Below are 24,038 nucleotides of genomic sequence, written 5' to 3'. Positions count from 1 at the left end.
GTAAACTTGTAGACATAAGACTCTTTCTCTGCATAGGCCCGCTTTTATAGAAGATCTTCTTCTTCTTCTTATACCAACTTGAAGATGAAAAAGTTTCTTCGACAAAATACCTACACCTTGGTCAAACTGTTACTCAAACTGAGTTACGGTTAAACTTTTCTTGGTCTTTCGTCTTTTCTAGAGAAGGAAATTGACCACTTTTCCTGTTTTAACGTCTTATTCCTATATGATGACCAAACGAACGCCAATCAAGAAAAGTATTAGTATTAAGATATATGTATGTATCTATTTTTGTATAAAACACATCAGAAGAAAAAGAAGATGAAAGAAAGGAGGAGATTTATATTCAATCTATCTTTGGAAATAAATAACGAAGGCAGGATTTAGAGAAGTTTTTCCTTTTTAGATAGGTACCTAAAGGATGTTTGGCAAATAAGATATCTTCAAGTAGAAGAATAACTTTAGCCAAGAAACATGTTGATAGGTAAAATGTTTATACATATTCAACAATTTCAAAGAAAACTTTTGGACATTGAAATTCTTCAGGAAATAGGTTATGATTGGTAGGTTTACCCAGGATATTATTTTGAATTTATTGCAATTTGATAAAATCCTTTTCCGGTCAGTTTTGTGTTATTATTGACGATATATTTTGTAAGACACTATTTCCGATTTGTGTATTTAGTTTAGGAACAACCTAATTGAGTTATACCGTAAATAGCCGTAAAGAAACGGAAATTTGAGTGTTGATAATTGTATCAATACTTTTTGATATAGTTTACTGACCGCAAATTATTTTTACATTTTTGAAATCTTACTTTTTTTCCTCTACAGAAATTTGCAAGTTTTGAAAAGCGAAATATTATTCCAATAAGAATTTTGGACCGTTTAATATGTTTTCACTTAATTTGACATTTGTATATACTCCGAATTTTGGAAAATATAAGTTCGAAAATTGGAATTTCAAAAGAAAAGTTTTTAAGTAGCTAAATTTTGAACCATTCAATTTTGGGAAAAAATTAAGCAGAATTTTTACAGCATTTAGCATTTTGGAGCATTGAAAAGCTTAATTTTTAAAGCAGTTTAATGTTGACCTTTATCCTCTTTGGAAACAAATTAGCAGAATTTTAACAGCATTGAACATTTTGGAGCATTGAAAAACTTAATTTTTTGACCAAGTAAGAATTCTTACACTTAAACTTTGTAATTTTACCTTTTTTTTTATAAAATCCGAATTTTAAAGAACACAATTTCGAGAGTCGGAATTTTGGAGGAGAATTTTGAATAAATTAATATTTTGACATTTTTCAGTTGATATTTTCTAGTTGTTATTCGATCTTACGCTACGTTTCTAAATTTTTATCTGAATTTTGAAAAAAAAAGTTAGGTAGAATTTTGACAGTCAAAATATTGAAAAGCTTAATATTGGACTAAAAATTTTGCAATATACCTTTTTTGAAACTTCCACAATTATAGTCAAATTAAGCAAAACATATGTAATTGAGAAACTTAATAATTTTGAATCAAAGTTTGTAAGATCTGATTTTGAAAAGCTTAATTTTTTGACAAAGTAAGAAATCTTAAACTTAAAGTTTATAATTTTACCTTTTTATAAAAGCCGAATTTGAAGAAATATAATTTCGAGAGTCGAAATTTTTAAAGAAGAATTTTGAAGAAGTTAATATTTTGACATTTTCTAGTTGATATTTTTTAGTTGTAATTCGATCTTACGTTTGTTTGTTAACTGAATTTTGAAGAAAACAAAATAAGGTAGAATTTTGACAGTCAGAATATAGAAAAGCTTAATTTTGGACTAAAACTTTGCAATATACCTTTTTTAAAACTACCACTATTATAGTCAAATTAAGTAAAACATGACCTTGAGAATCAAAATATTGAAGCTCAAATATTGGACCAGTTCGAATTTCGAGCATTTAGGCAGACTTTTGGACCAATACAAACGTTATCACAGATCAGTCTTATAATTCAAACTTTCCCTATTTTGTATTGAAATTTAAAATTTGTCTATTATTTACTTAATGTAAAAAAAAACAAGATTGGAAAGCGGTAACCTGAATTTCCAGAAGTAAGATCTTTGATTCATTTTAAATGTTCCCCCTTTCTTTGTGGAATGTGATATTTTTGGAACTATTCTAACATTTTTTTTTACACAATTTAGGAGCATCACATTTTGAAGAGCAGGATTTGGGAATAGGAATTTTGGTCTGGATTTCGCCTAAATCCTTACATATCAATTTTTTGGAAACTGTTCTTACTTTTTCACTTTTGATTTAAAATACAAAATTTTGAGCCTAAATTTTGAAGAACAATATAATTTGTTCAAAAAAATTACAACATTTTGAGGTAAGCCCGTAATTATTTTTTTCCTTTAATTAAAAAGCAGAATTTTGAGACGAAGAGTTTGAAATCAAAATTTTGAAAAGCTAATTTTCGACCAAGCAAGAATTTCGACCATAAGGCATGAAGTTTATACTAAATTTTGAGTCTTTATAAACAATTATTAGAAGTATAATTCAGAAAAATGAGATTCAAAAAACAGAGTTTATACAAAGCTAAAAATGTTACCTTAACGTCTTGCAATTCAGTCCTTTCGAAACCTTTCCTAGTTTTTTTTTTTACTGAGTTTTGCAAAAAGAAAAGAAATAATTTTGACACAATTCGAACTTTCGATCTATTAAAAACATTCCTCTCTTACTAAAAGAATAAAGCAAACTATATTTTTAGTAGAATTTCGTCAGAATTTTGACCCGAATTGATCTTTTCATAATTGTTTTTATATTTTTTTTTTAACTAAATTTTGTTTAAAAAATAACGTACTTTGGGAAGTAGATTTTTATTCGAGATTTGAGGCTCTGTAAGAATTTTGAACATAAACACTTGTAATTTTTTGAAAAACAAATTTTTGACCCATTAAAAGTTTTGACCATAAGCAAATTTTTGGATTTGCTGAAAAAAGCAATTGTGTGGACATGAAATTTGTAAAATAGAGTTTGAAAAGTAGAATTGTGCAGATTTTGTGTTTGAAGCTTTTGCAAAGTCTTTTCGAAGCTTTTACAAAGTTAAGTTAATGTTTAAAATGTAAACTGGGTAAGGCAGATTTTTGAACCAGTAAGAATGTTGATCTTTTCAAAACATTTCCTTTTCAACTGAATTTCAAGGGATTGTCCCCCCAAAGTCAATATTTTTGAAACGGCTCCATAAATGCAATTAACAGAATTCCAAAAAAACTGAATTAAGTAAAGCGGAATTTTGAGAAGTCATAATTTTGTTATAAGAAGAATCTGTACTGTAATTTCATTCATTTCGATGCATATGTAGTACATTTCCTAATCTAGTCATAAGCTCCCTACTGGATCTCTTGGCCCACACAAAGTTGTTCAAATCTTGGCATTTTTAGAACCTTTAGAAACACCCCTCTTCCACATTTTTTACAATCGTTAAATACATTTTTGTGTATTAAAGCTTCTGGAAATCATTCCTTCAAAGTTCCATCAAAATCCTGCCAGATTTAAAATTCCTTTGTAGCAGATTACGTTGTGATAAAGGAATTCCTTTATTTACACCAACATTTTACTTTCTGTCTAAACATTATTAAAGTCACATTTTGTACATTTGATTGACAAAAAAAAAGAAATTAAATTAGAAATGTCAACCACCCTCTAGATTCCACCCTACACAAATATATAAACCACCTAATACCTTCCCACTCATCTAAGGGTCAGTTATATTTTTCTTTTTTCAGAAAGTTAAATGAAGATGAAATCAACTTTTTGTTGTCCTTCCTTCTCTCTTAATAAAATAAAAACACCAACACAAAAAAAAAGAAAATCAAGAGCAAATCGATTTGAGTAGCTTTTTCTTTCATTTTTTGTTGGTTGTTAACAATTTAATCCCCTTCAAGTTCATTCAACTTATAAGGATAATCGTCGCCCCCCATAACATTCTCAACATTAAGTTAATTAAAAAAGTTTTTTTTACAAATACCATTAAAACTCATGGTCTGGATCTGTATATAATGTGTTCGAATCAATAAAATTATTGAGCTGGAATTTTCTTATATAAACCTACCTAAACCTACCTCTAAGCTTATATCTGTCACTTGGAATTGACAAGCAACTTAATGACACAAAAAAAACACACACAAAGAGACGTCATTAATATTGCAAAAAGTACATTGGCGGCTAGGCAGCGGCGGCGTTTCACCGTCTTCCATTAGATGTACCTTTATGTACATGCCAAGTACTTCCTGCCAATCAATCCACTCCTAGAGAAACCCAAAGAGCAGATAGGCCTTAGGTATCTTCTACTTTATGCCCCATAATGTATTACAAACGAACCGACTTCATCATCCCCCTTAAATATATTCAACATAGTACATAGGGAAGAAAACGATATTTAGCAAAAAAGAAAAAATAAATCTTGCAGGATTTCGTCCTTTTTTGGAATATTTTATCATTTTATCTCTAACCAACCAAGAAAAAAAGAAAATATATTCAGGAAAGGAATTCCAAAAATCAATACTCGTTATCGCATGATTTTTACAATTCATTGATTCAACAATGATAAGTCCCTGTGTGCCATATGGAACTCCCAACGCAATAACTACAACAACAAAACGAATTCAAAGCAAAACAAAAACAAAAGAGAAAAAAGGAAATGAATAAGGATTTATCATTTACTTTGGATTATTATCATATCTCGTTTGTATTTCCATTAAACACTCAGTGTCTTGTCTTCCTTTTATGGTTCGTTGGGGGATCCTTTTTGCTCCTATACCTACCTACCTACTAAACCAAAACCTCTACCTATACAAACTCGAAGGAAATTTAAATCCTTAAAAGAAGAGAAATCGTCTTCTTTGCCTTCCTCGTTTTCAAAAGAAGGACACTTTTGGTAGCATTTTTGCATGAATAATAGAAATCATATGGATCTTATTGTGACGTAAGAAAACAAGCGGGAAATTCAAGGACTTTACCTGAATGGATAGCACGAAGATAAATAGAAAAATGAAGACAACAACAAAACAAAAGGAACAAAACAAACAAAGAAAAGAAGAAAATCTTATTCATAAATCAAATCCTTGAAGAATTTTCATTCTGATGATGATATAAATTCTAAGGATGCGAAGGCGAAACCGAAGCAATGCAACACGAAGATGACGTGTCTATAAGGAGGACGACCTAAAATGAGATGAGAGAGTACAGATAACATAAAAAAGGTGGGTTAAGCTCATCATTGAACGAACGGAGATGACAAATGATTTTCTCATCTTTCTTTCAGAAGAAAAAATGCGATGCGGTTGTGGTGTGTCGTTGCGTTGTCGCTGTTGTGCCGTCGGCATAATGACATCTTAATAAGACTGGGGAATTATGACACTACCGCCGCCGCCGCCAGCCACTGTCGCGTCATCATATACCTACACACCTATAAAACTTCACTAAGACAATAACAAAAAATCTTTCGATTCATTTCAATTTAATGACAGACCTGTCGCCCTTGGAATCATTAAAGCTCTGCTTTAGCTCTAGCAGCACATAAAAGAGCATCGCTAACGCGGGCATTAATGTTTACATCATTGGTCTTTTCTCAACTCGACTCCTTCTTCTGAAGTCTGATGTGGTGATGGTAGATCGAAAACTTCGAAATGAACACAGAGAACGAAAAACAGAGACAGATGGAGTAGAATAAAGAATTAAAAAAGAAAAACATCTCCTCAACCAATATTGATGATGGTGGAGCTGAACAGCGGCCGACCCACCGCCATACCTATCAAAAGCGTGGATTTTCTCGCTCAGGTGTGGTAATGGTGCGATGGCGCTGGTTCTGGTTCTAGAGCTCTGTTGCTCTGGTGGCTGCTCCCCAATGAAGCGAAAGACACAAAATAATGTATTCTCCAACCAACCAAGACCATTTGCCACCGGCACTGTTCATCGTCGTCGTAGTCGTCGTCGTCGTCATCATCATCATCATCGTCACTGCTGCTCTTATGTCGTCGTATTCGTTGTAGTCGATTGCCTTTACCATCAGGCGGTTCTCAACTTGGTATACGGTTCCGGCGATGGCAGCGGCCATAGGTTAAGCCCTGGCTTTGACTGACAAGCAAACAAGACAAACGAGAACCAGACGCGCATTAAAAATTCCCAATAGCATACACAAAACATCGGCACAGCGACTAACATGACACTGGCAGCAGCAGCAGCAACACCAACACCACACCGTTCCATTTCAGGTTAGTCTATTTGACTGGTGCGGTTCTACTGCTGCTCTGTAGGTTCGTTTGTGTGCTGTTCAGTTTATTCCATCATCAACCTTCGTTTCTCCATTTCTCGCACTTTTCGACCTTTTTTTCGTTCTTTGACTGTTTGCTCCATCTTCCTCCCTCCCCACGACTTCCTTTGGAGAAGCGTTTTTTTTTTATTTTGGATTGTAAACTTCACAAGTTTGCTTGCTGTTGTTCTCTTCAACGCGTCATCATCTTAACATCTATAGCAGAGTTGCCGTTCTTTAAGTTAACATATAGTTTCCAATCAGTTTTGGAAAACCTTCACTAAACTTAACGAAAGAACACGTTCGCAATATTTTTAAGGCAACCGAAATGTCACTAATCTTAAACTAACATAAGAACAGGTTTTTGATGAAATTCGATCCCCAGAAATGATACAACTTCAATAAAAATGACTTTCGTTAAAATCTTTACAGGTATCAAAAAATGTCTAGGAACAAAACCTAAAATTCTGATTGTGTCAAAATTGGGATACAAAACAAAACTTTATTCCCAAGTTGACCAAATAGATATTCGACATTTTTTGACAAAACCTGGGAAGTCATTCATCATGTCTGACATAAGAAAGAGAATCAATTTTTGATATTTTTTACTCATTTTGCTAAAACCCAATCAATTGGAAATATTATACAAAAAGATTAACAATACAAACGGCATTTTCGTTAAGTTTTGCTTATCCGTCAACTCTTTTGAGAAAATTGAATGATTTATAATAAAACTTCACAAATTCTTTTTCAAGTGACAGAAAAAAATTCAAACGTATCTAAAACTAATAACTTATACTTCTCATTTCTTTTCCTTAAGAATAAAGGCCCAACTATAATAGGCATAAGCAAACATAAGCTTATGTCAAAAACCCACTTAAGTTTGTGATTTCAGATTTCATATAATCTCTTATTTTTGAACAGACCCAACATGTGACATTTATTGACAGTTGTTTTGTAACTTGTAACTTTTAAATATTAAAATTTTTTTAAGACATTTTAAAGTTCTAAAAGAATCAACACATTGATGTAAAAAGAATAGCAACATTATCTGCTGTAAAATGTTTCGGGACAAATTCATCCAGAAAAATGTCACTTCATGATTCATGATTCATGATTCTTCGTTAAAAGATTTTTGTTTAACTTTAAAGTATTAACTAGAGAACTGCGAACTGTCAGTTCAATGGAACAGATCAGATTCCACTTAACTAAACTTTACCAGTTCAACCAACCGAACATGTATGAAATGTTAGGCAAATATTAACCTAATACTAGTTTTTCACACTTTCGTTGAGTTTCGTGAAGTCGTTAAATTTGTCAAATTTCCTTTATAGTGTTGATAAAAAAAAGAAGTAAACAGACCTTACAACTTCACTGTCAAAAATCTACATTCGATGCCAAGATATTTTCAGTTGATCTTCTAAAATAACATTCTCTGTTGGCAACACTTTTCCGTGTGTTCTTCTTTTTTTACGAAAAATCTTCTTTACCTTTTTGCTTCGTGAGCATTTTATTACTACTTGTTTGTGTACAAACTGAAAGTCTGATGCTTCAAAAAGAACCTAACAGAACAGAGAAGAGAATTCCCAGAACTGAACGCTGGCTGGCTGCGCTGGAGCAGCCACATTTCGGTCTGTTCTGGGTTCCGCTTATACACACAGTCGCCTTCTAATTTGTTTGCCATTCCATTTGAAAACGGTTTAATTAGCACTTAGCGGTTTGCTCTTAAAGCAGCTGAACTATATACATAATAATATACCTAACGTAGCTCTTAGAAGGTACACAACACATCCCAACAGTCTCAATGATGAAGTCAGGTCAGAATAATCAACAGAACGGAAAAAAAACAAAAGTCTACAAGAAAAAGTCTGCGTCCAGGGAAGTGTGAATAACTTTAGGATATGTGTTTATTGTTCGCACTCCATTCTAATTGTTGTCGGTGCCCTTTTTGGTTCTATACTATTTTTTTCCACATCTTCATTCCAGAGTTCGAATATGTACATACCTATATATATGGCACATACATACCGACTTCACCTCTTCCAAACCTACCAAAACATTAGGCTCCCCTTACATGGGAGTAAATTTTTGAAAAAGCAACGCGCTTATCGAAGCAGAAAATCTTTATGACATGGAGTTGGGGACGTGTTCGTTTAGGTGAATGTGCATGCAATCTATTTTTCTGGAATTGCTTGATCCTGAACATGAGACACACAAAAAAAACGAATATATATAAACCCCGGAAATTGTCGCACATCCATTAAACATCACCGTAGGTATATCTTTTTGGTGGAATGATTGTGATGGTGTTCACGAGCGACGACGACGTTACGAGTATAGTGCCCCCTTTCCTTATTATTATCTCGCTGAACCACGTACCGCAGATTTGCCTGATGTTGGTATCGTGTTGTTGTGTTCCTGTGAATCCTGGATCCTGTTCCTGGAGTGATAATAATAATGTGCACACGAACAAATCAAATCCAATGAATTTTTCCTCTTCCCTAAATCGTTTTATTTCTGTATTATTTTTTGTTCTTGTTCCTGTTCGTCGTCCTTTGATTCTCTTTAGGGATATGCGAAACGAAATGCATGCCTAAAGCCTTGGGGGGTTCTCAATCAAGCAACAAATACTTTCCTATAAAACGCACAGCAGCACCCTCCTCTTGTCTTTTCTTATTTATTTTCTTTTGCTTTGTATCTTATCCTTTTTTTTTGGCTTGTTCTATTTTAGTTCCTCTTGAATGAATTGGCATCCTTGTCATGTCTTAAGTTCCTTTATTTATCACAAAAACAATTCTCCTCTCTATAACCTAGAATTGTTATCTCATCACGAGCGAGGAGGCAAAGGATACGCGAGACGACCAAAAATAATGGCAGTTAAAGCCTGACCCAGACGAAATTGTCTTCCAAATTCCTCTTCTTTTTTTCTTGTTAGGCTTTTTTGGATCTTTTAACGACTTGTTTTTTACCACTTGTCCTTTGGCCCTTATTTGAAGTCTATTTTGTCGTGCTTCCTTTTCTTGAGTGAGGTTATAGCTAAAGCTAAAGGTAAGAATGTGGGTAAATATAAAGGACCAAAATTAGATTTACTTGCGTCCTGACCGCACATCACATAAGACATTCGATTTTACCAATCTGATATCAAAACAAGACGAAAAACAACAAGAAGACCAATATATGTAGGTCTATAAAGGTACTTAGGTAGTTATAGTTGCTTCTTGTTCTTCTTCTTGGGGATTGGACTTCCGTTTTGACCATTCGGCTGATAAACGGTTTTTTGTAGCTTTTTTTTTGGATTTCAAAGACTTGAATAGGATACAAAATGGGGTGGAAAATATAGATTCTTTTTTTCCATCTTCTCATTTAAAGTCAGTTGGTGTTTCGTGTAGTTTTGGAGAAAGGAACATCATGATAAAGACCCTCACAAATGCTCTGGGAAATCGTCTTGACTCATTGTTATTTGGTTGTATATCGCCCAAGGGAGTCATTAAATTCATCTCAGTGACCATTTTTGAATCAACGAATGGTTGGGTATCTCATGGATTACATTTTCAATGATTTTTTTTCGGTATGCTCATGTTACCATGAGATTCTATCAGTGCTCCTTTCCCTTAGACATACAAAAAAAAAACAAGGGTAGACCAAAACAGACAAAAATCCTTAAAAAATATGTAAGCTAGGTATAATGAGAAAAAAACCACGGGGACAGATTCCCGACGACGACGTATGATGGTATCTCTATGGATATAGCTATAACTAACCTTGGAAGGATTATATATTTGTTTATATTCCTATTATAACCCTTCTATATTTTTTATTTTGTCATTATCCATTCAGAGGTTTTCTTTTTTTAATGCATGTAAGTGCCTATGAAGTCTGGAAGAACGTGTTGAAATTATATAGAGGCTCTGAGTACCTAACCTAACCTACCTACCTATCTACATGCATATATATATATATGTATATATGTATCCCTACAGTCAATCGATTTTTATTTAAATGACGGTATTAACCTCAGAAGAGGACAAATGTCACTTGACAGCATTGCCAGATGAGGAGAAAAAAGAAGAAAAAAGATGGTAATAGGTATAAGTGTTAAATCGATGGTTTGAGGTAAATCTCTAGTACTGATGTTGACAGTTGGATTAACTTTGAAAATTTATTATTTTTCCTAAGGGATAACGAAACCAATTTTTTTATCAACATAAGGATCTTTTTTTTAGGTAGGTAGGTGGGTTTAAAGCTTTCAAAATTTATTTGAAGTTTTTACAAAAAAGTAATCATAGAATTAAAGAAGGTTTTTTGTAGAAGAAATAAAAAACTGACAAACTGACAGCTGTTAAATTTATTCTCACTTTAAGCAAAGCAATGTTTGCCATACAAATTTGAACAACTGTCAAAATAAGTATCTCATCTCTTTTAGAAGTGTTGCCATTTCTAGCTGTCAAATTTTATGTTTTAACAAAAACACTTGATTGTTTTGTAATATTGTAATTTTTGAACAAATTAAATACTCACTTTATATTTGGTTTGGCAGTGTTAATCATCATTTCACACTGAGGGCAATAGTGTTCCGTTCGTAGATGCTCTATAATGCAACTATGACAGACTGAAAGAAAAAGAACAAAATTTTAGTTAATTACATTTTGTTTACACATGAAAATATAGGAATTATATGTCATTAGAATGAGACTGCACCAATTTTTATGCCAAAGTATTTTACCTTCTTAACAAACAAAATTCTCTTAATGGGTGTGAGATAAAACAACACTTTAAAACACCCCCTTAACTATTTATTTTAATAATAAAAAACTCATATTCTTTTCGTAAGAGTAAAAGATGTAATCATGCGGCGACGGCTATTTGTTGAAATAACACCACCCCTACATTCATTTGAATACCTGTCAGAGTAATTTGACATTGGATGAGTGACAGCTGTCAACCTAAAATAACTATTTCTATGCATTTGTTTGTTTCCTGCAACAACTTTGAAGAGGGATATTTAAAGGACATTACTTATTATTATTATTCTTCAAATATTGTTTATTGTTTTTGCCGTATAGTCCAATCAGCTGTCAAAATATGTGGACAAGTTGAGTTAAGTAGTTGATATCAGTTGATCTTTATAAATTTGTTCTAAGCAATTATTATTTTAGTTAAAAATAAATTAGCACACCTGGTTTACACGTCGCAACTTAAGATTAAAACAGTTATTTAGAAGAAATCTTTCAGAAATGTAGACATAATATTTGTCATTTTTGTCAGAAATCGTAAGTTTAAGGAAATGTCACACTTTTTCTTGATCTTTATTTTTTTTAAGAAAAATAAGTTGGTACTTTTCAAAATTTGACAGCTTACAATTTTAATTTAAAATCAAACATACCTCAAGTGAAATGTCAAATAAAAATCCAATAAATCTTGCAACAAACTAAAAGCAATAAATAATTCCCGACGGATAATCTCCCACACTTCTTTGACAGTTTGAAATAAAATCAGTGTCGCTTGACATTTTAACCACAGTTTTTTTTTTTATTTTGACACAAAGCACAGTTTAATAACACATTGCCATAAACCACATTTGGATAGTCAAATTCTTCTACCTCATTTAAATTGATCGATGCGTATGCTAACGATTTTGTATAATACAAAGGACAATTAATTAAATACAACAAAACAGCTGGGTTATGTCATATTCAAAAGCTATTTAAATCACATTAACTCATCCCTTTGACATGGGATGTTCCTGGGGTTTTGAAAAACCATTTGACATTTGCATTCCTTGTAATTATAGGGCATACTTACATACCTTACATAGAATATTTTTACTTATATATGACACCAGCACAAATTAAAATTCCAGATTCAAGCTGAGTTTTATAATTCCAAACAATATGGAGGACGACGAACAAACGGCCAATACAGATATACATATGTACGCATAGTAGCACAGTAGGAATCATATCAGGTATACAAGTCTAAATGAGATGCCGCTCCTAGGTTTGTGTAAATTTTAAATATCACACCAAACTCACACCCCGATCAACCCGGTGTCATTGCCTTGCTACCAAGCCAAGGCTTTAACATTTTCACCACAGAGCCGCCCGCCAGCCGCGTTGTTGCCGCTGGTGCTGCTGTTGTATGTCGTCAACGCAACGGTTTTGTAAACACACAAGACTGACACGACGACTCGTGGGGCTGCCTAAACAGGTTCTGATTACAAAAACACCACTCAAACTTGAACTTGTGACGGAATCGGAGTCACTATAAAGCCCAGCTCACACCACATCGCGCCGCCGCCGACACGTCGCTCGCACCGCACCACACCACCTGCATCATCAGTCGTCTCATTAAGGAGAACGAACCTATGTGTTGTATATGTTAAACTCGTACGTTCTGTTCCCTAGTCTGGTTTGGTCTGGAACGCTTTGTATGGGTTTGGGATTTTGTGGCTATTGCTGTTTTATTCTATAGAACAAGAGCCCAAGCAAGCTTACGACTACATAACTATATGCTAGCAGCAAGCAGCGGACTGCCTGTGGAGCTAATTTCCATTTAAGCCGATTACTTGTCGAGTGATTAATTGTACCGGTGGTCCATGGTAAATATCATTCTCCATACATACACATTCTCCATCCGTGCTCGGTATCTGATGTGGTGGGTGGCAAATGGTGAATGGCGGCAGAAACAGTGGAGTTTTGAACTTTCGCCTCTATATCTATACGTGGTTTTTGTCCCTATCCCTGATCGCCTCAGGGAGAATAGGTATATCCCAAGTTAATTCATCACACGAATAGCTGTTGTTTACTCACGCTAGGACAATAGCATCGCACACCACACACACTTCATACACACCCTGTGGTGAAGTTGAAAATTGGATGACATTATCGACTATGGTCAATCGTTGCGTTATGTTGCGTTGGGACATTGAGATTGTGTTTTGTGTTGTGCGTGGCATGGAACCCTACGATGATGCATCCAGAACACTCAGTTAATGAATGGCTATAACAAAATAAACCTTCCCATTTCATTGCATTGCATGAATTTCATTAACTCTTCTCCCACCATACGAGTACACCAACTCACCACCACCATTCCAATCTCAATCCCAAGCCAACTGTCAACCATAGAAGTATATGTAAATTGCCAATTCAATTTCATATAAATGTAAATTATATAATGTATAATTGCATGTCTAATGTATGTACGGTATATGGTATAATTTTAGGGTGGCCAAAACATTGGACGTTTGTGGTTAACACCATCAAAACTTAGGCAACAGCAAAGGCACTCACATAGAAAATGCAATGTCTGGATCTGGAGATACCATAGGATAGGAATAGGCTAGGCTGGCTAGGCAGAGTTTATTGGTCTAGTGATTGGCTTCAACAAAGTTTCAATTTGATTTTGTGTTTTTTTTGTTGTTGTTTTTATCTTTGCTTAGTTTCTTCTTGCTTTATATCTACCTGCCTATATACATATTCTTTTGAAGTAGCCGTCATCAGTGTCGTCGTCATCATCGTCATCGTTGTCGTACTCATCGGTCTTTGCTGCAGTCATGGATTCTCTTTGAGCAAATATGCAAACGAAAACTTTTCAACAACAAAAAAAAAAGCTGTGTAAGAGCCCAGAAGATAACAAGAGTAGTAACAGGGGAGAGGTGGGGGGGGGATGTGGAAAGGTGCATTGGAAAGGGAAGAGGCTCGATTCTAGGCGATAGACATGAAAGACATTTTCATCGCTTTTGCACTTGATGTGACAGAAGTGTTACCCTTCTACAAGTTTAAATTCAACTTAAAAATAACTTATTGTCATTTTGACAGAACTGTCAAGCTGAATGAATTGCTTAAGATCACAGTCATAAACTGCAAAAATAAAGAGATTTCAACTGTCAAATTAATAAAATATGTCAATTTTGTTTTATACGTCAAAAACCAGTTTGCACCCGTCACTTCATCAGATTCGTGGTGAATATAGTTATAGTTACCACAGCTTATGTTCATTTAAGGTGCTATTTAACTGTCAAATGAATAAATTATGTAAATTTCGATTCAAGAACTAGTTTGCACCCGTCACTTCTTTCGATTAGTGGTGAAAATAGTAATAGTCACCACGGGACACGGGTTATGTTCATTTAAGGTAAAATTAACTTAAAACATCAATGCATTTCGAATTGATTTGACATTTATGGCAGATTGAATTTTCAACAAAGAAATATAAAAGGACAATGATCAGGAGCTCTTAAAGTGTTGAATTAACAGCAAAATGTGAAAATGACAGAAATTTCTTACTAAAAGAACTGCAAACAATCATTGTCATTGAGAAATAAACACTGTCGAAAACGTCAAAAATCACTCATTTACATTCGTGGTAAAAATATACCACAACTTATGAGACGTTAGTTTATGGTGACGTTAATTTGAAATATCAAAACATTGATATTAAATTGTTTCCTTATAACTTTTTTTCGGCTGAGGTGAATAACCCCAACCAATCAGAATTTTCAATGTAAATATTAACATAAAACAGATTTAAAAGATTATTTACATAAGCTTTCAACACTTTTTGTTTTTCATGAGTAAATTAATAGTGAGATGTCAAAATAACAGAACTGTCATATTGTGAAATGCGTGGTGGAAAAATGGAAATCAAATGAACAAATTTAAGTTGTCACTTTACTGTAGAGTGTTGTCACTTTATTGTATAGTATTGTCACTTTATTGTATAGTGTTGGAATAACTATAATTAACATAGCATTTTCGATTAAAGATTAAGTTTGACGTTTACTTTAAATGCTGGAAAAATGCTTCTACCAAAATTCTGTACACACTCTAATTGACTTCTGTCCCATTCGTTACTAGAATCAATAAACAATACAAACAGAACTAATTTCAAATTCATTATTGATTATCTTCTTCTTCGTACCATTTTGGCCTTTGCTAACTGATGAAAAAGTAAAACTATATTTATTCACCACAACGTGGTGAAATCTTAATTTGTTGACGTTTAATTTTGACACAAGTTTCTTAAATATTCTAGTTAAGCAATCTTGCTACTTTCAAAAATGGTCACACTGACATCTATACTTTCCCCCAGCATCCAAAGTTTTTTAAACTTCTGCTTTCGTAATGTCGAACACAAGCTCAAAGAAGGTTACGTCTTGTTAAGGACTATTCCTGACACCGAATAGAGTTTTCTAAAAAACAAAGTGAAAAACAAATACAAAAAAAACTATAAAAGACAGGTACCTATGGTATGGTAAGATGGTGTGGACAAAAGAGCAAAAAGAGAAATTTGTAAAAGAAGACAAGTGGTAGTAGAAAAGTTTTAGACGCTTTGGCACTTTATAGCTTCACTTTTCTATATAAATATAAAGAACCTTAAACGCACCTCCCCACGTCCCACTCGACCGACCTGGTACAAAAACTTCTTTTTTAGCGTACTCGTTTTTCAGATTTTATAACTCTTGCTCTGTTCTCCGATCTGGCGTCAACAACGTCGCCATCCTTGGCATTCGTTGTGTCGCTGTTTTATAGTACCTAAGTACACTCATTGTCGGTAAAGTTGTTCACTTTATTTATCCTTTTTGAAACAAAAAAAGAGAACTCCTCCAGGCGAACAGTTTGAGTTAACCCCCCTCTCAAAAGCTAGACACGCATTGAAAATTCGTACTTGTCTCGCCTCCCCCATCGCATCGTTTCACCTCCTCTTCATGGAATAGAGGTAAATAAATAATGCCCAAATTCGCACATAAAAATAACTTTCCAAAATTTAAAACGACGGCAATCGTGAAAGGGTATACAGAGCGACGTATAGAAGAGCCACAGAAGGGGTGGTTTAAAAAGAAGAGAAGAAAACCCAAATAGCTTGAAAAATTAGTCCTATATAAGCATATTTGTAAGTAAGGCCAAAAGACAAAAAACACGTCACTTGATTTATATACAATATAACGGGTAGAAACGGGCATGGCATAAAGTTTACTATGTATAGAAATAATACAAATCCTTAAGTTAGGTACCAAACGAAAAATTTCGTTCCAAAACGCGCAACAGAACAGAAAATCAAGAAGACTTTGGCGCTTTAGGCATGGCAGGGTTGCCCCAAGGAGAAATATTAAAAACAATCTGTATTTTATATGTTGATGATGTGCGTTGGGGGAACATTTTAACCGTCAAAAACCACAAAGGGATTAAAAGGAAAAACCGCGATAAAGCTAAACCGTCGTTTTCCTTTAACTTCCGCAATCCTTTGTTAGCCCCTTTTTTTCGCTGCCGTTTTTAAAAAGAGACTTTTTGTTTCTTCTTTCTTTTTTTTTGTGTATTGTAACTGTAAGTAAATTCTCTACAAAGGAAATTTGCGCTAAAAGAAACAACAAGAAGACAATAACAGAGATATTCCTGTAATAAAGCCGCCATTACATATGAAACAAATAAGTTTAAAAAAATAAAACATCAAAAAAGTCTAGTGGCCCAATGAAGTTCAAATTCACCAATGTTAACCGAAATTCACCATTATCCATCTGCCAACCGTTTTTACCTCCACCTCTTACTCCCTCTCCCTCTCGACTGCACTGTGCTGGCTGTCTGGATGATAAGCTCTATGAGAGGAGCAAGCCCCGCAAATAACATCGGCTACACAGCCCATATCGCATGAATATAACTTTAATGGGGCTTCAGTCAGGTTCATCCCCTAAAATTGGAAAACCAGTAGTATAGGCCTTGTCGTAGCAGTTCTGCTTTAATGTCAATGCCAGCAACAGAATGACAGGAGAACGTTGTTGTTGGGGTCGGGCGTTGTCGCTTGTTGTTCGTTGGCGGTGTAGGTGGCACTGGCGTTGGCGGTGGCAGTGTTGGAGGTAGTGTTAGTGAATAATGGAATGGCGATATCACGGAAGAGGGGGAGGGCAGGCTTGTATGAAAGGACGTAAAAGGGGAGTTGGGGTGATGAAAAGAGAACAACAACCCCATGCCAACCATAATGCTATCCAACACCCCTGGGTACTGGATTGTGTATAGTTTGAAAAGGGATGTTGTATTTTGTGATGGTACCATGCCGTTGCTGATGCCCACCGCCGCAGCCGCTGCGCCTCTGCCGCTTCGTTGCTACTACTGTCGCTGTGCCTGGATGATATTGGGGCTGTTATTTTTCTTTTTTTGTTCAGCGCTGCTGGTGCTTCCTTTTTTGTTCGTTGCTTTTGCCCGCTGTGTCATTTACGACAGGCTTCTCATATACCAGAGGGAGCAAAATTAAGGCTGAAGTTTAACTTTCTTTTTTTTCGTGTAGCTAAGATGGGTAGACTTTTTCCTCTATTTTCCTATGATGTTGATGATGACGACGGGATGATTTTCAAGGACAGTGCTTGTTCCATCATCCGTATGTATGTATATATTTTTTGTTGGGATGTTGTATCCATTAGGAACTTTTATTTTTTTATAATCATCCTTTTAAGAGGACAAAAAGATTGACGAAAAGAAATAATTTGGTATAAGAAACCCAAAAGTTTACCCTTAAATCAAACAAAAAAAAAACACTGAGAGTGTAGTCTTACCTTAAGAAATTTTAGCTGTCTGATAAACGTCCGGGTTTGAACAATGGACACAACATATACCCGCATCAGTCGGAGAGCAATTGAGCTCTTTTTTGCATCATACGTATATCCTATACAGAGTATCTACAGGCTTGCCAGATTGGGCTAAATTGAGCTATTTTCATATATTTCCAAACAAATTGCAGGCAAGAGATTTGGTTTGACAGTTTAATCCTGATTGGGCTAAAAAATAGCCCAAATCTTAACTTTTTTTCGAATCATTTATTTCCTTATAAACTAAACTGTGTGAATTTTAAGCCTCATCTATTTTAATAAACAAAAAATGCATGTTTAAGCTTCTGAAGTTTCTGGTGCTGTCAGATTTTGATATTGAAATTGAGCAACTTTTTGAGCTACAATAATTTTTTAAATTGAACTATGGAACTAGTTCAGGACACGTTGGCAACTCTAAGGACCTACTACCTGCTGTGACTGTGTATGTATATGCTTCTTTGTGTTGGATAGTATAGTAATCATTATTTTGTGAACCATAGTAGCTCATATATATGTATGTTCGTACAGAACTGCACAATTTGGAAATTTTCAATTCAAGTGCAGCGAACCAAATGGAATTGGCAATGAATTTCCTATTCTGTGTGTTTGGGGGGGCTTAATTTGATATATGAACCTGTATCAGGTAGTATAGAATCTATAACTTATATAAGAGGTATAGATATTGGAACATGTTTTGGGGGATTCTACTGGAATAATAAATCAGGAGGTACCTTCATATATGAGCACAGATCCGGGGACTATCCTTCTTCTCTCTGACAAAACAGGAACTTTCAATAGAAAAGAAAAAAAAAAACAGCATCCAAGTTTGAAAAGATATTCAAGTATCCCTCACTATTACTCTTTCTTTCTCATACTCTTTCACTCTTTTTGTCTCTCTTTTTTTGCGTTCATATTTGAATTTCAAAATTTCAACCGAAAGTGTAGGTAGAGTAGTATGTAAGTTTTTTAAGAGCAAACGAAACATTTATAATGTGAAATATTCAAAGTAGAGTTTTTTTTCTGAAGAGATATGCAAATATATGAACGAGAGTATTGTGTTATAAAATTTGTATAAATGTGATGTGGGGGGCTTTTTAGTTGGTGCCTTTTCAAAAAGTCAAGGGTTTTTGGGTGGGTGTTTTTTTGTGTGTTTTAATGTAACTCCGGAAAGTTTAAGTTTCTTCCGGTTTTTCTACTTGTTTTCCAAACACCCATGAAACCTAGACGAAGTACCTATATCAAAATGAGTTTTGTGTGGCCAAAGGAGTTCAATGCAGAGAATTGGTCAGGTTAGATTAATGTTCAAAAAACTTTTTTCAAATAACAAAAAAGAAAATCAAGGAACTTGTCAAACAAAAAAAGAAGGTTAGATGAAAATAGATGATAGAATAGAAAAAGTTGGTTTTAAAAAGCTATTAGTTGGTTCGTTTTTGTCAGTAACTTAATGTAGGATTCCATCATAAAGAGGGATGACATTGTTTCAATGAAGGAAAGGACAACAAAGTAGTTTCTTAGGATAAAATTCATACCATAATTATCTCTTTAAAGTATAAATATTGTTAACAACATCTTAATTCCGTATGTTGCAATAGCCTGCTTTACTATTGACGTGTTTCTATTGGCTAGCTTCTTTACTAACTACCTTATCAACTACTTTATCAACTACATTACATTTTTTTTTAATCTTCGTGTATTCGCCAATTCTTTAAAACAATCCTAATAACAAAAGTCAATCATGTCCAAAATCAAGATTTCTGACAGATAATGACATTTTGCTTTTTCTGCTAAGCAGGTCTTACTTTCCTTTGCCATACGAAAAATGGCTTCTTAAATGTCATTACTCCGAATGCTGTCAAACCACCTGTCATCAAAAACCGAAGTTGTCAATGTAAATTTCTCTAGTTCTCTTAAACAGAAGTAATTTTCATAGTTTGAAAGTTACTAATTAGTTCGGTATATCAACCAATTCGATGTTTAACATTACGTATAAGTTAATAAATAAAAAATCGAGAGCTGTCAAATCACAGGTCATCGAAAATCGAAGTTTACAATATAAATTTCTCTAGTTCTCTTAAACAGATGTAATATTCATATTTTCGAAGTTATTAAATAGTTTGTTATATCAACGAATTCGTTGTTTGACCTTAATAAGTTAATAAATAAAAGAACCGAGAACTGTCAAATCAGCAGTCATCGAAAATCGAATTTGTCAATGTAAATTTCTCTAATTCTCTTAAACAGGTGTAATTTTCATAGTTTGAAAGTTACTAATTAGTTCGTTATATCAACCAATTCACTGTTTTACCTTACGAATAAGTTAATTAATAAAAGAACCGAGAACTGTCAAATCACCAGTCATCGAAAACCGAAGTTATTAATTTAAAATTATCTAGTTCTCTTTAAACAGATGTAATTTTCATATTTTGGAAGTTATTAAATAGTTTGTTTTATCAACGAATTCGTTGTTTGACCTTAATAAGTCAATAAATAAAAGAACCGAGAACTGTCAAATTACCAGTCATCGAAAACCGAAGTTGTCAATGTAAATTCGTCTAGTTCTCACAGATGTAGTTTTTATATTTTGGAAGTTTTTTAATAGTTTGTTATATCAACGAATTCGTTGTATGAAATTACGAATAAGTTAACAACTAAAAGAACCGAGAACTGTCAAATCAACAGTCATCGAAAATCGAAGTTGTCAATGTAAACTTCTCTAGTTCTCTTAAACAGATGTAATTTTCATATTTTGGAAGTTACTAAATAGTTCGTTACATTAACGAGTTTTTTGTTTGGCCTCAGAAATAAGTTAATGAATAAAACAGCTGGAACTGTCAAATTACCTGTCATCGAAAACCAGAGCTGTCGGTCTAAATTTCGCTAGTTCTTTCAAACATGTGTAGTTTTCATATATTTAATGTTATTTAATAGTTCGGTGAATTAACAAATTCTTTAATTTGCCTGTTAATAAAAAAACACCCAAGGACTGTCAAGTCAACTGTCATCGAAAACCAATGTTTTCAATCTATAAACAATAAATATATCCAGTTCTTAAAAAAAGAATTTAATCGAATACATAATCTTAAAAAGATGTATTGTTCATATTTTTGAAGTCGTTAAAAGTTCGTTAAGTTAATTAAATAATTCAACTAACTCAACGAAGGTTCGTTATTTCTAATGTACAACTCTATTGACATACAAAAATGTTCAATTCAGTCTACGAAATCCAGAAACTGATTTGTTAAAGGGTAAAAATATCATCATCAAAGACAAATACATTATTCTCGTACCTTCAAGAAGTATGAACCAACAAAGTTTCAAAAAGTCATATAATTGAATTAAAATGAAAAGTCATACAAAAACTTCCCATACAAAATAAAAAGAGTCTTGAATTATAAAATATGCAAATATTCCAAAAGAGCGTGTATAAATGTGCAAAATATGTACACACATATTGTACCCTATCTTTCTACCAACTGACATTTTCGTCATTATAATAATTATGTCTTTCATTTTAGGTAACTGTTTTTGTTTTCTTTTCTTCGTTTGTTTTTATATTCATTTTATTGTTTTTCTTCTTCAAACTGATGTAATTCAAATCAATAACACCCAAGAAGTCGCTAAAAGTTTTATTACATTTTAATCTTTTATCCCCTCGCTTCTTGCCTAAATTATCGACCGTACCTACTATGTATTCATTTGGGTTGAGGCTCGTATAAAACTTAACGATACATATATGAGAAAAGCAGGGTGGTCCCTTTTCGCATTAAATGTGTCACATGCAAGAACATTTCGATCTCATCTATATAGATGGTTGGTATGTGGTACACAAGCAACCAGCCAGATAGCTAGAGAGAGGGAGACGAGAATAAATCCGCCATTAATTTTATGACATTTGGTTTTTGGGTGAAGGTTTGTTTGTTTAGGAATTTTCCTTTTTTTTTCTCTCTGATGCTTGGATCGATAAACGTCGGATTTATTCTATATTCGACTATTTTTTAGTTTAAAGCTAAAAGAGATAAGTTTAAATTTGGTATACTTACATGAGTGTAAACATTCGACAATAGTTGTGGCATCTATCAGATATCCATGACATAAATTGCATACGATATGTGAATTGAGATCTGTTAGTAATAGCCGTCGGGGTTTGCCAAAATTCTCTGAGAATTCTTCGTCATCATCCTTTTCAGTCTCATCGTCTTGGTTGTTCGATTCGGCAGCGACGTCATCAGAAGCAGCAGAATCAGAAGGGACATCAGGTCCACAAGATGAAGTAGAAGAAGAGATTCCATTAGTGCTGCTGTCAACCGTCACCGTTATCGTCGTTGGTGATGTAGTAGATGTCGTTGACGTCGTTTGTGGGTTTTTTTCTGAAGAAGAACTTGAACTGCCAACTTGAACAGCTTCTTCTTCACTACACTCGGTTTTGATTTGTAAATTGCTACTATCACATTTAGCTGTTGTTGCCGATGAAGATACTGACGATGCAGAAGATGACGACGACGACGATGAAGATGACGAGGAGGAGGATGATGACGAGGAAGACGATGATGATGATGATGATGAGGACGATGAAGATGATGATGACGAGGAAGATGATGATGATGAGGATGAACATAATTGTGGAGGCCAATCAGTAGAAGATGGTTCTTTATTGTCTTTGATTGCTGGAAAGTCATCTTGTTTTATTTTATTACTTTTGGTGATGTCATTACTGATGTCAACCGGTTGTTTTGGATTTTGTTGTTGTTTTTGTTTTTTGTCTTTTTCTTGTGTCTTGTTATCTGTCATTTTATTTGTATTTATTTGTTTATTATATGTGACAGATGCCGCAACTGTTGTTGTTGGCATGGAATGTGATGGAGTTTCAGTTGGCGCCATTATGTTTGTAGCTCCTGGCAGTGGCATTGGCGACATCTTCGCTTCATGCAACCTGGAAAAAAAAAACAAACAAAAAAAAATGATGATTCAAACGACAACGACGTAACAATAAGGAAATTAATAATGTTTCTTGGTAAAGGACGACAAACAGAATTTAATGCCATTGACAATAGGACAAGACAAAACAAAAAGTAAGAAGGGCGCAAGATGAGATGCACTCAACCGTGTCAAATCCTAGGCATCATCTTTAAGTGATGAATGCAATGCAACGAACAAAAGAACACAACCAACCATAAGAAGAACGAAAAGGAAATTGGGAAAATAGCAAATTTAACGTAGAAGTCTTGTGTGCGTCAGTGTCAGTTGTCTTAGCGGCGACCCTTCTTAATGTCTTTATGTTTTCACTCTCACTCTTAACTTTTTTTCTCTTTCTATCATTGAACACAATCGGTTGACACATCAACTGGGGTTGGTTTGGATGGATGGTTTTGGTTGGCTTGATAGTCCTTGAACCACACTTTCCAATGTACATAGAAAGTAGGTATATGGCATCTGACAGAAGACCCATTCACAGTTATTTGTTGTCAATTTTAATTCTTTTTTGTCCCAATGCAATGATAGAATTCTATGCACGCACATTTCATGGTGAAAATTTAAGGAAATATGTTGTATGGCATGTCGCCATTTAATTAGTTTAGGGTGCAACGTTCGTTGTCGGTCGTCGTTCTTCTAACAAAATAGGTATGTTCAATAAGCTGTGCAATTTCGAACAATTAATTTTTTGTTATTCTTCTACCTTTAGGTACCTGGGAAAAAATAAGGAGGTTAGGGTATCGTGTAAAAGGTAGGCCATCCCATCCTAAATAAGATCAAGCAATTTAGAGAAAATATATCATACCGACGACGAAGGATGAGTTTGTTATTTTTACCGCCTAATAAATAGGCTTTAAGAGGGTTTGATACCTTTAGAGTTTATATGCTCAAGGATTTTTTCAAAAAAAAAAAGAAAATATTTTTTCAGGATGCACCGAAAGCTGGTTTGCTTTTTTTGGATTTTGAATTAGCAATTAGAGGTGAAATTTATTGATTTATAAATTGAGGAACGGAGAAGGGTAATAAGTAGGGACAAATCTTGTAGGACTTGGGCAGCTAACTAAACATTCCTTTTTTTCATATAAGAACTTTAACGCCCGTGATTCTCATAACAAGCCCAAAGTCATTGGTATAGAATCAAAATGTCAAAGTCGCCAATTTAAAGAATGACATTTACACGTGACGTAGTAAGCAGTTATTG

The 24,038-nt window shown here is 34.0% G+C and overlaps 1 protein-coding gene across 1 annotated transcript in view; it reads right to left on the bottom strand.

The window, feature by feature from the left end:
• The window catches only part of LOC129950346 (polycomb group protein Psc), a 48,835-nt gene that overhangs the window by 17,641 nt on the left and 7,156 nt on the right, over positions 1 to 24,038 (bottom strand). The window contains exons 2-3 of the mRNA XM_056062255.1: positions 21,907 to 22,796; positions 10,807 to 10,897 (exon numbers count right to left, since the gene is read on the bottom strand). Coding sequence (XP_055918230.1) covers positions 10,807 to 10,897; positions 21,907 to 22,796 — 981 coding nt within the window. The remainder of the gene's footprint in view (positions 1 to 10,806; positions 10,898 to 21,906; positions 22,797 to 24,038) is intronic.

Source organism: Eupeodes corollae, chromosome 3, assembly GCF_945859685.1.
Source record: "Eupeodes corollae chromosome 3, idEupCoro1.1, whole genome shotgun sequence".
Taxonomy (NCBI): Eukaryota; Metazoa; Arthropoda; class Insecta; order Diptera; family Syrphidae; genus Eupeodes; species Eupeodes corollae.
This window is presented reverse-complemented; position numbering and strand designations above follow the sequence as displayed.